At 43.2% G+C, this 17,171-nt stretch overlaps 1 protein-coding gene across 4 annotated transcripts in view; it reads left to right on the forward strand.

Moving 5' to 3' along the window:
- Nucleotides 1–7,732, forward strand: part of LOC118363692 (glycogen synthase kinase-3 beta) — a 41,431-nt gene extending 33,699 nt beyond the window's left edge. Inside the window, exons 8-11 of one of the 4 annotated variants that reach the window (XM_035744826.2) lie at nucleotides 848–955; nucleotides 3,408–3,615; nucleotides 4,466–4,564; nucleotides 5,021–7,732. In XM_035744826.2, the coding sequence (XP_035600719.1) occupies nucleotides 848–955; nucleotides 3,408–3,615; nucleotides 4,466–4,564; nucleotides 5,021–5,076 (471 nt within the window). In that variant the 3' untranslated portion in view covers nucleotides 5,077–7,732. The remainder of the gene's footprint in view (nucleotides 1–847; nucleotides 956–3,407; nucleotides 3,616–4,465; nucleotides 4,565–5,020) is intronic. The other 3 variants (XM_035744828.2, XM_035744827.2, XM_035744829.2) reach the window with 3 other exon arrangements.
- The last annotated feature ends 9,439 nt before the right edge of the window (nucleotides 7,733–17,171 follow it).

The raw sequence follows: 17,171 nt of genomic DNA on the forward strand, positions 1-17,171 counted from the left end.
AAGTTAAATGGTGGTCACATCAGATACTAACTGGTTTTCTGATCCACGTCCCTACCTTTTCTTTTAAGGTATCTGTAACCAACAGATGCATATCTGTATTCCCAGTCATGTGACATTCATAGATTAGGACCTAATTTATTTATTTAAAATGACTTATTTCCTTATATGAACTGCAACTCACTAAAATCCTTTGACATTTTTGCATGTTACATTTTATATTTTTGTTCAGTGTACATAAAAATATATATATTTTATCTGACGCATATAAAATATTGATGAGAAAATGTATTTTCAGGACACTCTTAAAATGAATGATCAAGTAAAACAAAACCTGTATGTGACTATTTTAAGTTATTGTCATTAATCACTTACATTTGTTAAGTACTACATTTCCCAGAATACATTAGTTTATCCCTCAAGTTGACCCTAGAGCCTTCAAAAAGAAGCCAAACAAATAAAATGGGTTGTGGAAATATAATTGGCTATTCTAAGCACTAAGGTTAAAAGATTGTTTCCAGAGAAAACCAATGTATACTTTGGTGTCTGTGTGACCTGTCAGATTCAATGAATCTCCCATGTTCTATGACTGAGTGGAATTTCTTTGAGTTAAATTATATTTCCTGTCACTCAAATTCTACATCCTGTGGGGTGTGGCCAGTCCAATTAGAATTTCAGCTGATGAGTTGAATGGGAGTCTATTCCCAAATTCTGAATTGAGAACAACCCTGGTGGTAATGTAATGAGTGTTTTAACTTCCGTTTTGACATACAAGTACTAAGTACACACCTGATACTTCAAATGCACATATCGATGGGAAAACAGTTCCTCTGTCTCCGTGTCTTCCCAGGTTCTCGGCACTCCCACTCGGGAGCAGATCAGAGAGATGAATCCCAACTACACTGAGTTTAAGTTCCCTCAGATTAAGGCACACCCATGGACTAAGGTGAGTCAACAGGTACAGGAACCGTTTTTTACTATTTTAAAATCTGTCGCCTACATCTGAGTGTCTCTTTCTCTGTCGCTGAGTGAAAATATAATTTAAGAGAAGTTCGGATTCTCCCCCCGTCTTCAAATCTCACTCATGCATCAGTGAACTCCAGTGTTCTTGAGATAAGCATGTTAAACACTCACACGGTCACCAGCCCCAGGGGCAAGCAGAGGAACAGCAGTGTACACACACTCACACAGAGCTCATTTTGAATCTACAGGTTGAACAGCATGTGCTCAGTGGGTGCAGGACTCACTATGTACCTCACCACATTGGTGACAAAAGTGACAGCTGGTCCAAATTCGCTGACTATTGTTCTCCCCGTAGGCTCTAACCCTTGAGTGTTTCTACATCTGAGGGGTTGGATCAGTATTCCACCTTTACAAAACAACACACATCGAAGGGTTACATGCTGATCACACCTCTCGCGTCGCAAAATAAATGTACACGTGCATGTTATTCAATCATTGCACCCACACTGCTCGTGACCGTCAGCGAGCGTCTTCGTGGCTAGGCGCTAAAATAGAAATTGGTTCTATTTGTGAACTGAAGCATGCTTTCTGGTCACGCGCCTCTATCTAACAGTACACTTCAAGTGACCCTCGTTTAAGATGGCCGTACTTCTTCATTACACAAAGGAATAACCTCAGCCAATTTCTAAAGACTGTTGACGTCCACTGGAAGCGATAGGAACTGCAAGAAGGTCCCTTAAAAATATAGATTCCCAATGAAAACGCATTGAAAAGAGTGACCTAAAAAAAGAAAAAGATTCTGAATGGTTTGTCCTCTGGGTTTTGCCTGCTAAATAAGTTATGTTATACTCACAGACATGATTCAAACAGTTTTAGAAACTTCAGAGTGTTTTCTATCCAATACTAATAATATTATGCATATATTAGCATCTGGGACAGAGTAGGAGGAAGTTCACTCTGGGCACGCTATTCATCCAAAAGTGAAAATGCTGCCCCCTATCCCAAAAAGGTTAATTGTCGGAGTAGAGGACCTTGTGCATTTCAGGTAAAATGACAACCCAATGTTTATATACCAGGACAAACTAGCTAGCAACAGCAAACTTGCTAGCTAAATTGCCATACATGTTTAATGCTTTTTGACCTGTCCCCAAATTAATATTTTTTATTTTACCTTTATTTAACTAGGCAAGTCAGTTAAGGACAAATTCTTATTTTCAATGACGGCCTAGGAACAGTGGGTTAACTGCCTTGTTCAGGGGCAGAACGACAGATTTTTACCTTGTCAGCTCGGGGATTTGATCTTGCAACGCTCTAACTACTAGGCAGCCTATCTTTAATTGGTTCAGAGTTTGGTTTGATATTTCAACCTGCGTGTCCTGATCACTTCTGGTGTGGGTGAACAAAATCAACTTGCGCGCGTGTGGTTTGGTCAGCATGTTAGGGCCAAGGGGAAGGGATACAGGTAGGGAGGTAATTGGGACCGCAATATTTGTCCCACGGTTTTACACCAGCTCTCGTCTGCAAGATACAATTTATGCTTGATCTGAAAATGTGGTCGGAGGTGCTGTATGGGTGGTGTGGCCAAGTTGAGCTCCGTACCGCATCTCTTTGCGCCTCTCAAATTCTGTAACAATGCGGAGGGCTCCGTATGGCTCTGCATTGACATGATTGGTTGACGGTAGGTGAAGGCGGGAGGTCCTGTATAAACACAAACTCACTTCTTCCTTCAAAACAGCTTTGGGCTGCTGACTTCTGCAGCGGCCGTATGACCTTAAATGCTGCACAACCGATGCAGAGATCGGGATTGATGTAGCACCTTTAAGATATGTTTACACTCCCTCTGGTGGTGTAGTACTGCACTGCACTGTCCTCTGGCCTGTTGGTGTCTGAATAAAAGTGCATCTACAATACATTTTAGGTCCCACTTTAAACAGCCACTTCAAAGGTTTAATGAAGCCGTTATAAACCCTTTATAAGTCTATAAATGCTTCAGAAAACATTCATAGGCAAAAAAACAACAGATGTAAGAACCAAATATATATATATATATATATATATATATATATGGTGTGTATATGTAAGGCTTTGTAAAGTTGTTTAAAGTGGAGCAAGATTTTAAAACCCTGTCATTACACTTGTCGTGTGTGTGTATATACAGTGCCTAGTGAAAGTCTTCACACTTTTCATATTTTGCAGCCTTAGATTTAAATAAAAAAATGAATTGGGATTTTGCACAGGCACTGTATAATATTTAGCTGTCATTGGTTTAGCAGGTGTAGGGTGAAGTTGTCTCTGGATGCTGATCTTTGGTCAGTCTTGCATATTCCCCACTAATGCTTAAGGTTAGGATTGGGGGAAGCTGATCCTAGATCTGTACCTAGGGTAATCTTCACCCAGGAGCTTTAGCTGACGTGTCACCTCTAACCTGTGTCATTGACCGGTTTCAGCCTTGTGTGATTGGCTCTCAGGTGTTCCGGCCGCGCACGCCCCCTGAGGCCATCGCTCTGTGCTCGCGGCTGCTGGAGTACACGCCCACAGCGCGCTTCACGCCCCTGGAGGCCTGTGCGCACACCTTTTTCGACGAGCTCCGGGACCCCAACCTCAAGCTGCCCAACGGGCGCGAGAAGCCCCTGCTCTTCAACTTCTCCACACAGGGTATGGCGGGAGCTCAGACACAGCTCTGTATCTCCTACAGAATTACTAGAATGGACAAAGCCCTTCAGACGACTGCAAATTTGACTGGAACACTCATGGGACCACTAAATATGGATGCCAGTCTACTCATCACAGAACTTTGACTTGAATAGGAATGTCTGTTCTAGTAATTGTATTTCTATACATGCCAAATCTGACTACTGGTTAGCGGGGTGGTTAATAATGGGGAATGTGACTATTACTCCATTAGATAATTGTGATTGAAATTTGATCACAGCAAATTAATGCTGTGACTATGATTGATGTAATTGTGTCACTATTCCTTGCTGCTTTGTAATGCAGGGCTCCCTTGTAAAAGAGAGCTTGGTCTCAATGGCCCTGCTAAAATAAAGGCTAAATATGCTATTAAGGTGAATGTGAAAGTTGGGCCTGTGGTTGTAGGCCAAATGGTAGAATGTGTCTATAGGTAACTATTTGGGTAGTTGGCTATGTGGTTGTATCCTGACTCTACACCCTTCTCACAAAGTGTGCACTTTCACACTTCTTGTTGTGGATGTGACATTGTTGGAAACGCCCTCTATAGTCACTATTTACACCAATCCAAATCTTTTAAATCCATGATGGGGAGTGGGCAAGTGCAAACTTTGGGAGTATGCAAATGTTGTCCATAGACACAGAATGTGACTTACTGAATTTGAGGATGGTGATTGATTACAATGTGGTCATCAATACATGCTGTGACTCCGGTAGGATGGTGGTGATAGTCGGGTCTGTAGTTGTATATCTAAGATGTGCTCTCTGTCTATAGGTGATTGTGTCTGACATGATGTTTCTTTCTCTCTGCTTCCAGAGTTGTCCAGTAACCCCTCCCTAGCCTCCATCCTCATCCCCGCCCACGCCCGGAATCAGCCCGGGGCCTTCACCCCTACCAACACCTCCGCACCCTCAGGTCAGCACACCCTCCACCTCCCTGTCTTTTGCTTTCTCACCCTCTCTCTCTCACCCTGCCTCTCCCACTATTGCCATTCCTAAATCAACCCCTAGACACGTTTGTATATCTGACAGGGTTGGATAGGTGTAAACTAGGGTTTTTGTGGCAGGGGTTAGGGGTCAGTGGAAGATTGGGAACCTCTCTCCCCCTCTGTCCTCACCCTCAGCTCTCAGTACTCCTGGCTAGTCTCTTCTCAGTACTAACCAGGGCCCGTGTTCACAATGCGTCCCAGAGTATAGCGTCTAGAGTGCTGATTTTGGACCAGATTTCCCCTTTAGAAAATAATGAATAACATGATATGGAAAGGGTGGACCTGATCCCAGATCAGCTCTGTTACTCTGAGACGCTTTGAATAGTGGCCCAGAGCTCTCCTCATTAAAGGCGAGTAGTGTAACGTACTGCTTCCATTTCCAGATGCCAACAGCGGAGACCGTGGCCATACCACCAACGCTGCCGCCGCCTCCACCTGAGACCTCTTCCTGACCCGTCTGCCCGCTGCCCATGTCCCAGCTCCTGGACAACAACAGTGGCATGGCTGCACACCAACCAACTAATGAAGCGAAGCAAAGCAAGAAAACTGACGCCCGATAAAGATGAACGCAAGGAAAACCGAATCGGAACTTTGTTATTCCCCTACCACCTCCACCCTCTCCCACCGTTTTAATGTTTGATTATTTATTTGTACAAAAAGGACAACCGTGATGTGTTCTCAGAGCTGCTCTTCATCTTTCTGTGCTTTGAAGAGGAGGGGACTGAGTGCGGGTGTGTTTAGTGTAGAGCTAATGTATAGCTAAATAAGTATACAAAAGTACTTTGACGTGTTTGTTTCCATAGACAATCTTCCTTTTTTCTTACGCTTGGTATAGTCACCCACTCTCTCTGTGTAGGGGAGGCCTCTACATGCCTCCTGCAACAGCCTTATGTTCATACTGTGGCCCCTTGAGGCCCCTGTCAACCCCATCCCACCCATTCATACATATACATCTGAGGACCTTGATGACATTGTGACTTTTATTGGTTGACCTCGATATCTGTCTGTGTTCAATGTACACATACACAGTTGATATATTGTAGATTTGTGTCAGCTACTCTCTCTCTCCCGCTTCAGAAATCACAATTCTGCTACTGTATGCAGCACCATTTTGTGATTCTGCTCGTAAGGCAACAGTTGTCTCGCACCTCCGCATGTTTTTTGGGTTCGTCCCCGTTTTAGCTGCTAGAAACGGTTCAGAAATTAGTTTTCCCCCGTTTTCCCCCTAAGGGTAATGCCGTACCGACAACTTTGCAAGAACAGACCTGAGAGCAAGAGATTCTGCTGGTCTTTCATGTGATTTCAATGAAGACCACGACCTCTGTTTTACTTTTCCTGCTGTTGTCAGATAGACATTATGACTAGTAAAGCCTGATATTGTTCCGTTTCTTGTTAGGTTGGTGTGGGTTTTGGGGACTGGCTATGAAGGATGCTTGGATGAGGGCGTATGCTGTTGATTGTGCTGAATTTCATCACAATCTTTCTTTGTTACCATCTGTGTCCGAATGTTCCCTATAATTTAGTGCACTGCTTTTGACCACAGTTCACATAGCGCTGGGCAAAAGTAGTAGGGAATAGGGTGTCATTTCAGATGCAGCCCCATGTCATTTTAAACCACTGTTGGAAGTCCTTCCTCATTCTGACTTCACCCTTTCCTGCTCTTCTTTTACAACTGAAAGTCCTTCCATCCCATCCCTCAACACGTTGAAGACCTATACAAAAAGTACACACAAATGTGTATGTATTTATGTAAGTAGATGCTCCTCACCAAACTGGCTTACGTGTGCGTGTCTTCCTGTGGTATGGTATGTAAATAGGCAGACCCAAGAACTGTTAACGAGCAAAAACAAAAATGAATGATATAAAGAAGAATACAAAAGAAAAAAACATTCAGGTTAAAAGTTATTGTATAGTCAAACTGTAGATCAGCTTTGTTTTTCTCCTCCAGCCATTTAGTTCAATCTCGACTGCACAGTAGGTACCAGCTGTATCATTGTAAGGATAACCAGTAATGTATAGTGTATCTATAGGTTGGAGTGCCTTTGCTTCCACTCGTTCGCTCCTCTCTTCCCCAGGTCTCCTCCCTCTATGGACCTATCTGGAGGCTCTGTTGTAAAATTGCCCTTACGCACAGATCTAGGATCAGCTTGGCCTCCCGAAATCCTAACCATCGTGGGAAAACACAAAACTGACTCGAGACCAGCGTACAGGGCAGATTCACCCTATTCCTTCGTGGAGTGCTGTTGACTTCCCCTTTCCACCTCTCTGATCTTTCATGTTCCACAATTCATTGCAAAGCCAGGTGTCACACAGACCACACTCATCACATCACCTCGTCACTGTTTCTTTTTGTACGATTGGCTATGTGTCTTTGACTTTGGGATCCCCTTTGGTGGTGGTGGGTTGGGGGAGTTGTAGCATTGATTTTCTCAGACACTTTAAAAATACATTCTCTTTCCGGGAAGGTTTGGGGTGGGTTTTAAAATGTTTTTAATGGTTTTATGAGCGATGGACGTACAACCCCACATGGTTTTGGGGGAAAGAAGAGTCTTATCGTATTCAGTATTACTTTCTCAACTATGGCAATAAACAATTTGTCTGTAGGATTTGTGTGTCCACATTCTCAACAGCACTCTGTGAGAGATGTCATATAGCACCAATCCTTCATGTTTTTTATTACATTTTTTAAAGCATATATTTGTATGCTTGCATCCGTAAATGTGTTGCTATCCAATCATTTGGCCTGTAAAACAAACAATGTGACCACTTCTTGTCTTTAAGGATAATATATGTACAAAACACAATGTTTAAAAAATATATATAGAACATTTTTAAAAAGAATGAAGGACTGGGTTATATTCAGAAATTAAGACTTTACAACAGAAAAAAAAACTAACATTACTTCTACTTGAATGCCTCTGTGACTGAAATGTTGATTTCTTTTTGAATATAAACCTTTTGTTCTGTGAAGGTATGCTTAATGTCCCCTCTCCCTGTAAATATTTCTGTCTCTATGTGACTTGGTTCAGAGAAATAGTTACCTGGTACTGTAATTTGCATTAAATAAACCGTAGGTTAGCCTGGAAACGAACAAACTGTGTCATGTCTTTTGTTTTGTTCTCATATCCTACCTGGGTTGTGTTTAGAACATTGAAACTGAGTTACTTGCGCTTGTATAAGAACGCACGTATTTGTTATTCCGTTGCAAAACATTTGCTACAGTATGTTCCCTACTGACCACAACAACCCTGTTTGTTGTTAGCTCAAAGTTGGATGTGTTCCAGTAGAAAGTAGCCTATCCTGTGGCGTGCTTGTTTTGAGCCCAAAATTAAGAAAATCCGTGTGATGTACCTGTGTTGAACTGCGTTCCCTCATATTTAAACACTAGCGGCACGCCACTCTATGGGTGGTACATATTTGTGGCATCACAGTCACAAAACCCAGGCAAGTAAACAAAAATACAAAACCGTGGAATCTAAAGTTGCCCACCCATAGACCTGAATGATGCATTTCTTCTAAAACCAAAATTGTAGGACGCAAATTTGCCATGCACCAGTTTATGGCTTATGGTATCATAGGTCTAAATTAGATGTTTGCACCTTCAATATATATCATCAGTAAATGTCTAATCATATAGATTAATCTCAACCTATACGTAAGTAACGGAGTTAAATGGCACCAGGGTATTGCTGCTATTCAAGTCGACTGTTGAGCCAAACGGAGGTTATTGCAAGCCGTCTTTCAATGCTAATTTGACTGTTATAATATCATATTGAGGAACATAATGTGAAGACATTTTCATTGTCCGAATGTGGCTTTAAGAGACTGCATATCAGAGATAGAGAGTTGATACACCTTTTGAAATAATGCTGCAGGACATTCACAGGACAGTAAGTCAGACAAACCAGGATTCTGTTTTATGTGTTAGTTCGTTCTTCTCTGCTCTGCTACAACGAGGGATTCCATATTGAACTGAACCCAGATCCCCTCAAACCAATCAGGTCAGTTTCCTTTTATTCCCAAAACTAGGAACTCTGTGTAGAATAAGAGTGTAGATGTAAGATATTACCTGATAAGTGTATTTTTTTCAATCGATGTCTGAGCAAGTGAATCATTCATTGTTCCCGTTTCAATCAAACATTTGTAGACTACATTAGAATTACTATGTCTGTGGAAAAAAACATTCTAAAGAAATCGTGTCAAAAAGCTTTTGCTTCAAATGTTTTATTTATGTGTAATTGATTGACTTTAATGACTTACCCTCTGGTGTTTTTATCCCTGTAGGATAAATACTTCCACAGCATTATGAGTAAATATAGAAAGTATAAAGATCTACTGAGAGATAATTCTCTCTTTCCGGGTCATGTGTTTTATTTATATTTATATTATATTCCTGTCTGTTTCTTAGTAATAAGAGAATCATAATTGGAAAAACAATTAACATGTTTTTCAAAATCCAAAACTTCAGCCCAGAAAACAGAATGGCCAAAGGGTAGTTCATGCCCCCCCAAAAAAGGCCTCTTGTTATGATTTTTTGTAAAAAAAAATCTAATTTGGCTAATGGGCAGCTGTCCCATTTAAAACACTAGCTAAAAATAGTTTACTGGACTGGCCCATTTGACTCTGGTGGGCTGGTGTGTCAGATATGGCCGATTTATTGGTAGTATTCAGCCCCTGCTACATTTTTAACACAACATTTCAGTATAATTTACAACAGCCACTTCCAACTCATGTTCTATTTGATCAGTGTAGGTGTTTGAATATTTTGAAAATAGTTCAGCAGTTAGTGCCCGTTTATGTGAACATATCAGGTGTGTTCTTCAACTGTCATTCATTTTGGCACTTGTTTCACCTTGTGTATCGGACATTTTCACTAATGGAATAACACGCAATCTGGTGCACCCCAAGAAAAGCTTGATGGGCTTCTACACTAAGTTAGACATAGAGAAGTACAACAATGTGATGATCAAGAACGTTGTCAAACTGTGTCAGATCCAGGCCCATCGTGCTATCCTAGAGGTAACAGCATATGTAAAACTCTTATACCTATTTCAGACAGAAGATGTGGTTACTTGTAAAAAAAAAAAAATACAAAGCAATGATTACATGACCCCCTTTCAAACCCTTATGTCCCACTTTCTTGCAGGTACTGAATACCCATTTTATACATATCAGTCGGCAACTGGCAAATTGGGAGGGCTGTTGTTAAACCATGTGGATGTTTGCAATTCAAATTTGGGACATGTAAAATAATGGAAGTATTCATGAATTTACCTGCAAAAAAAGGTGAGGACCATTCACCTAGACCCGATACCTGTAATTTGGTTACAGAGTCTGTGAAAATGCAGGTTTCATGGCTCAGTCTCGAGGTGGGATTTAATATACCTTGTTTTGTGACACCACATCCCTTTCAGATACACAAAAAGCAGTTAGAAAAAAGATGGTATTTCTGCCCTGTGTATTAATGGAGAATTACTGTATTTCACACACACACACACACACACACACACACACACACACACACACACACACACACACACACACACACACACATATATATATTTGAGTAATTTAGCAGACACTCTTATCAAGACAGTAGTGAGTGGATACATTTTCATACTGGTCCCCCAAAAGGGGTTGAACCCACAACCCTGGCGTTGCAAGCACCATGCTTTACCAACTGACCGCACGCACACACTTGATCCAGTGTGATCAAATCTACTCTGTCCTCCAGGTTGGCTTTGGTCCAGGCCTGGGGCTCCAGGAGGCTTTGAAGTACCCAGCGGACCCCGGGGGCAGGCTGTTAGGCCTCGACTCAGAGTACATGCAAAAGGTAGCCCTGGAGCGTCTGGGCCCTCAGCTGGCCTCGGGGAGGGCCCACCTGCTCCAGGGCAGGGTGGAGTGTATTCCTCTCCCGGACCACTGCATTAGCGGAGTCTTCCACTCCAACTGCCACCTCTACTGGCCAGACATGGCCACCGCCGAACTGTTCCGTGTCATGAGGCCAGATTAGTGTAAACGCATTATCACAGGCACACACAAGCTGAAATTCCTGTTTGCAAACAGTAGAGGACAGTAGAGTAGCATACACAGAAGACAGTATTTCAGTGCACAGCACAGAACCTGTTGGTGTTGTAACCATTGCAATAGAAGAATCATTCTAACTCTATGAATACAATCCCCTCCATTTCTTCCTCCCCGGTAGGAGGGAAGATGTTGGCCACGTGTGACCTGGGCTTCCTGCATCATGGGGTGGAGCAGGGCTTCTTCAAGGGCAAGACAGTGGAGCCTGAGCACTACCTGCAGGCCCTGAGGGCTGTGGGCTTCCTGGGGGTCAGAATGAAGGACCTGACAGACCAGGGAAAGGGCTTCCAGGTCATCTACACCACTTCTCCACCTCCCTCCACCACCGAGACTCAGACCAGTTAGGGACACTTTGTGTGCACACTCCGGATGTTTGATGGATATAACAGCATGTGTGTCATAAAAACAAATGTTACATCCAAAGAGAGCACGTCTGTTCATACTCAAGGTTTTATATTGAGCACTTGTCTGTTACCGTGATGATTGGTTGTCAGAAATATAGTATTTACCTGTCATTCACTTTGCATGGGAGGGTTATACACAGTACGAGCCTGAACTAGTAAGGTTTTTTGGTGAACACAGAGCACACGGTCACCTAGTGTTAAATTACGAGGTTTACATGTTGAGGATTTTGTTATGGGTGACAAATGCACGTATGTTCAACAATTCATTTGATTATAATTTCCCTTATTTGCATATGACAGATTTCTGTCAATAAAAAGTAATCAATCGATCATTAAAACAGGGTCTCACAGTCCCTTCTCCAAATAGACTACATTTGAAGGAAACAAAAACATCAAGACATTAGAATATGTGGGTGAGCTATCTGATCGGCAGTATCTGAAGACAAGACAAGACCTTGGTTGTACTGCTTTTTCTGACCTCCAGCAGAGCGTTTGGCACCACTCAGTGGGCTGTAGGGAACTTGGCGAGGGAGGTGGTGTTCAGGTATGTGGATCACGTGTCCTTCAGCCATGCTTGCTTTAATGCAGGTCGACTTGGGGTTCGATTCAGTCCATATCGCTGAAGTTCAGCACTATAGCGCGATTGAAATGTTAAGGTAATTTCCGATTGAGCCGACATATGTAGTGTTCACCGTGAATGCAGTCTCCGCTAACGTGAACACATTGCCTTTACATTTGTATTGTGCTGTAGCACAGCTCTTCAGCACTACAGATTTAATTGAGCGCTTGGTGTCGGCGAGGATCTCATTATAGGGTGCTCACTCTGTACTCCCAGGTTAACCTTAAGATGAGTTGGAGGCAACTGATGTGGCACGATTCCAGGATGATGTTGTGCTCCCTATACTGGGTCCAGGTCTCTGAGCCATAAAGCAGACTGGAGACACAAACAGCATTGCATACTACCACCTTGGTGTGGGTATTATCGATCTTCCAAGACCCTGGCCCGAGACATCCGAAGGAAGAGAAGGCTCTATTGACACGAGAATGAACTTCTGATATCAAATAGAGCAGGAATGTATCCTCTCTCTGGGGTCTAGATGTGGGGAAGGATGCCAACAGGGTTTCTTAGAGACTGAGAGATAAAAGTTCAAAAGGAAAGGAGGAAAGACTAAGAGTGGTCAAGTCTGGTCCTTGGTTGTTTACCAGAGTTTTTTTGTTCTGTATTCAGGGCACAGTTATAGGCTCCCTGCATTTGTAGCCACGGGCAGTGTCACCCCTGGGTGGTGTCAGTGTTGCTGGGGGGCAGAGCAGGAGCTGCTGCTGATGCTACTGCTGCTGTAGCTGCTGCTGCAGCTGGGTTCAGTAGAGTGAACAGAGATAGCATATCCAACACCGATGGAGCTGCTAGTCCATGATCAGGCACAGCTGGACAGAAGCCCGAGGGTTGAGTTGGGCTCTGGCAGGGGCATGTGAGAGATGCCTTCCAGGGGACTGTCCCCTGGGTGGTGACTGTCCCCAGTGGTGTTGGCCTCAGAGTCTGTGGGCACCAGGTGGGGTTTGGGCACCAGGTGATAGCATGACACCGGGTAGGACCATGGAGTGAATCCTTACCACCGCTACACCTTTCTACCAGCGGAGCCTTGTCTGACAGCGAAACAGTTCATTCAGCCTCATTTACTGCCTTTTACAAAAACATAGCTGATATGGCTGACTTGCTTAAACAAATGTAGTTTCTACTGACAATTGAGATGTACAAACTATGGCATAAGGGGACGACAAGCGGATAAGAGGCAATCCGTAATTTGGATTAAGACATTAATGAGCGAGCTAGGATGGACGTAGTCAATATAACTTATTGTTCAGCACTTTTAAAATGTACAGCGACAGAATTCAAAATATGGGTCGCTTGTACAGTGTTCTCCTTGTACACCAAGTCAGAACCGTAGGATAAATAAAGGGGGCACATAAGCAGACAATGAAAGCTCTTCCAATATTCAATTATTTAATTTCTTTAAAAACAGGTTATAGGCTACATGTGCACCACAAAGTCAGAACAGTAAGGTGCAATTAAGAGGGGAAAATAGACCAAAATATTAGGGTGAGGCACATGGGCTACTAACAACTTACCACACAACATACACTTAGTATTACTTTCTTAGCAGTATTTATATCTCCTTGGCATATTACATAATTTATGCAGCAGCATACAATACAAATACATTTTTGGACTCACCTTGTTGTGCTGTGCTCACTTGAACAGGAAGGTGGCGCCATTGTCCTTCTTGGGCAAATTTTGTCATTAACTTTGTCATCAAAGTCTGGCATTCTCTGGATTTATGGTGCATTCAAGACAACTGGGAACTCGGGGGAAAAAAACTCTTGAATCACGATGAAGTCAGCGATCTTCAGGTTGTAGTTCTAGAAAGAGGCCCGAGTTCCCGACTTACAATTCCGAGTTGGATGACCTTTCAAAAGGTATTTTCCCAGTTGGAGTTAGTTTTTTCCTGAGTTCCCAGTTGTCTTGAACTCACTGAGGTCAGATTTCCAAGTTCTGAGTTGACAGTCATTTTGAGCATGGCAGAAATCATGCTGGATTGATAACATTGCCAATGTTGAATGTCTATCATTTTAAGCTTGGAAACAAGAACCTTAAACTGAGAATTGGGACCACACACCCACTCCACTGAAAAGCAGGCTAGTGATTGCTTTGCAATGCTTGCAGTTAGCTACTGATTTCCTTCCAAACCACTCATTGTTGAATTTGCGATTTCCAAATTGTTGTGTAATGTTTATGTCTAATGGCCGATGAGCACCGATACGTTTTATCTATAATTTATCTTCATTATTTCTCTTCAAATGACAAGGATTAAAAAGGATTTGCCAGTAGATTGTCGACTTGATTCATGAGGACAGCTAGCTAAGATTTTGAAAGTATGACGTTGACATGATCAGTTCAATCAAAGCTACTGTAGATTTGACGTCATCTTATCTTCGGCCAATGACCTTGAGCCTTCTTGGATGGGCACCTCTAACGTGGCAGCACCGAAGGGGCATGCATTTTCAAGCTCTACCCATAGATTTGGCAGCGACATAGTGTCCCCATGAGTAACAGAACACTGAGCCAATCACGGCGCAACTAGAGAACATTACCAACCCCTACGCTCCATATTTTCTGCTGGCTGCCCCACCACCACAGAAAGCACTGAGCTAGGCTGAAACACCTGCATTTTGGAGCTGCCTTAAGAAAGAAAAAACAATACCATGTTTGTATGGAGGCTCAATGTTTAATAAAAAAAAAACATTTTTACAAACTGATATGTGACACATATTAATGTGAAAATATTATGCAAAAGAGGCAACCCCACCAAAAAAATATGACTTTACTTTTTTTGCAAAAAATATGAGAGCCCCACCTGCCCTAAATGATGGGTCGCCACTGATTGGCAGAGAGGTTTGGAACTCTATTGTCAAACAGCTCTTACACTAAACGGGCATTATCATAATTGAATGTGTTTGAGGGAGACTGCCAGCCTTGCTTACATATTTTGTGTCCATTTCCTCCACCATTCATTTCCAGACCTTGACCACATCTAGTTCTTTGGAGAAGTCGGCCTCATTCTCTCGCTGCTCTTGGCTGTGAGACAACTTGCACTTGATGTGCAAAAATTACGCATTTAAAAACCTTTGCACAAGCAGATATGCAACCGTAATTTAATGATATCACAGTAGTATTTTCAGTCAAGGAAACTTAGAAATAAATCCTTTGCACCATCACACTTAAGCTCACAACTTCCAAGAATAACTTTTGAAAACTTCTTACTAAGAGTGGCAAATGTGCTCTGGAGAGCAGCTGGCAGACGGAATTGGGCCAGCCAGAGATGGCACCGGGAGGTAACCACCTGTGCCATGGCCAGTCTGTTGGCGCGGGCCACATCCCTCTGGAGCAGGGAAAGCTGGCGAGACACCTTCATCGGTTCCAGAAAGAGCTCCTCTGCGCCCTCCCGCAGCCGGGGCAACAGAGTCTGCAGGTAGGCCTGCAGCAGCATGGCCAGCTGTTGGTAAGGCAAGGCCTCACGGAACTCAGAGATGGGGACAGATGGAGTCATCACTGTCCACCAGTTTGATGTCCAGTGCAGTGGCTACCTGAGTCAGTAGGCTCCTCATAGCCTCTCAAGCCGTTGGGGACAGATGGAGAGTCATCTCTGTCCACCAGTAGAGTTGGGGACAGATGGAGAGTCATCTCTGTCCACCAGTTGATGTCCAGTGCAGTGGCTACCTGAGTGAGTAGGCTCCTCATAGCCTCTCGAGCCATTGGGGTCAGATGGAGAGTCATCACTATCCACCAGTTTGATGTCCAGTGCAGTGGCTACCTGAGTGAGTAGGCTCCTCATAGCCTCTCGAGCCGCTGGGGGAGATGAAGCCACGCTGCCGGCTTCGGATAGCCTGTCAGCCTGGTAGCCCAGCTCACGGTGGTGAACAGTGTCAGCATCGTCCCGCAGGAACAGCTGATCACTGGCCAACAGGGAACAGCTGTCGTTGTCATTGAAGCTATCAACCTCCTGACGCAGGGCATGCGCCCTCCACTCAAGGTGGTCCAAGCGGTCCGACTCCTGTCCTAACCTCGTTATTGTAACTTCATTTTTTACTATTTATTTTATTTTTTACTTTAGTTTAGTTAGTAAATCTTTTCTTAACTCTATTTCTTGAACTGCATTGTTGGTTAAGGGCTTGTAAGTAAAGTGACAAATAACATTTGATTTGATTTTGATTTGAAAAAGCTCTGGGCTCTTCTGAAGGCCAGACTCCTGAACTCTGAGAGAAAAGCCACAGAGCAGGGTGTGAGCAGGTTATACAATATGTTAAGTGTTTTGCTAGCTATGAAGTAGAGCTTAAACGTGTAGACATCGTTGAGGTTACACAGACCTGTAATGCTCCAAAGTTGTCATGCTGTCATAATCAGCCTGGTATGATCATCCATTTCTCTTTTGACTGACTAGGCTATCATACAGGAGATACATCAAAATAAAGAACTTGGCTGGGGTGTGTGGAGCCATAGACAACAGTGGGGTTAAACTGTAGAACCCAGTTCCTATATTTGAGTATAAAAATTGATTTTTTTTTCAAACAAAACTACTCTACATTTTATCTCTAGAATCCTCAGGATGACATATTAGAGCAAGATTACTGAATGTAAGTACATTATTTACCTTTAGAGGTGAATGTATCAAACCAGTTGCGATAAGTGTTTTGTTGTTGTGCACAATCCCCAACAATAGTGTGGTATTTTTTGTTGTAATAGTTACTGTAAATTGGACACTGCAGTTTTATTAACACATTCTTTGCTTGCTTCAAGGCAAACAATACCGAGCCAATCAGAAGCCTCTCGTTGCTCCGGATGACCAGGCCCTTTCACACTCTGAGGCTGACATGAGGAAAAACTCTCAAAAGAGTGAATACTCACAAAGCCGTCAGCCCAAACCCAGATGGCATCCCTGGCTGCATCCTCAGAATGTGTGCTGACCAGCTGGCTGGTGTCTTCTCTGACATCTTCAAACTGTCCCTGTCCCAAGCCGTAATCCCCATCTTCTTCAAGGAGACCACAATCACCCCAGTGCCCAACAAAAACAAGGTGACATGCCCAAATGATTATCACCCCGTCACACTCATCTTGGTCATCATGAAGTGCTTCGAGATATTGATCATGGCTCACATCAAGGCTAGCATACCAGGCACACTGGACCAACTCCAATTTGACTGTTCATTGATTAAAGTTCAGAATTGAACACTATTGTTCCCTCCAAGCTGGACACCAAACTCAGACAACGTGGGTCTGGACACCACCCTCTGCAACTGGATCCTGGAATTCCTGACGAGCAAACCACAGCCTGTGAGGATTGGCAACAACACCTCTTCCACACTGACTCTTAACACAGGTGCCCCCCCAGGGGTGTGTCCTCCGTCCTCTGCTGTACTCCCTGTTCACCCACGACTACATGGCTTTGCACGACACCAACTCCATCATCAAGTTTTCTGACCACACAACGGT

The sequence above is a fragment of the Oncorhynchus keta genome, chromosome 30, assembly GCF_023373465.1.
Source record: "Oncorhynchus keta strain PuntledgeMale-10-30-2019 chromosome 30, Oket_V2, whole genome shotgun sequence".
NCBI classification, from domain to species: domain Eukaryota; kingdom Metazoa; phylum Chordata; class Actinopteri; order Salmoniformes; family Salmonidae; genus Oncorhynchus; species Oncorhynchus keta.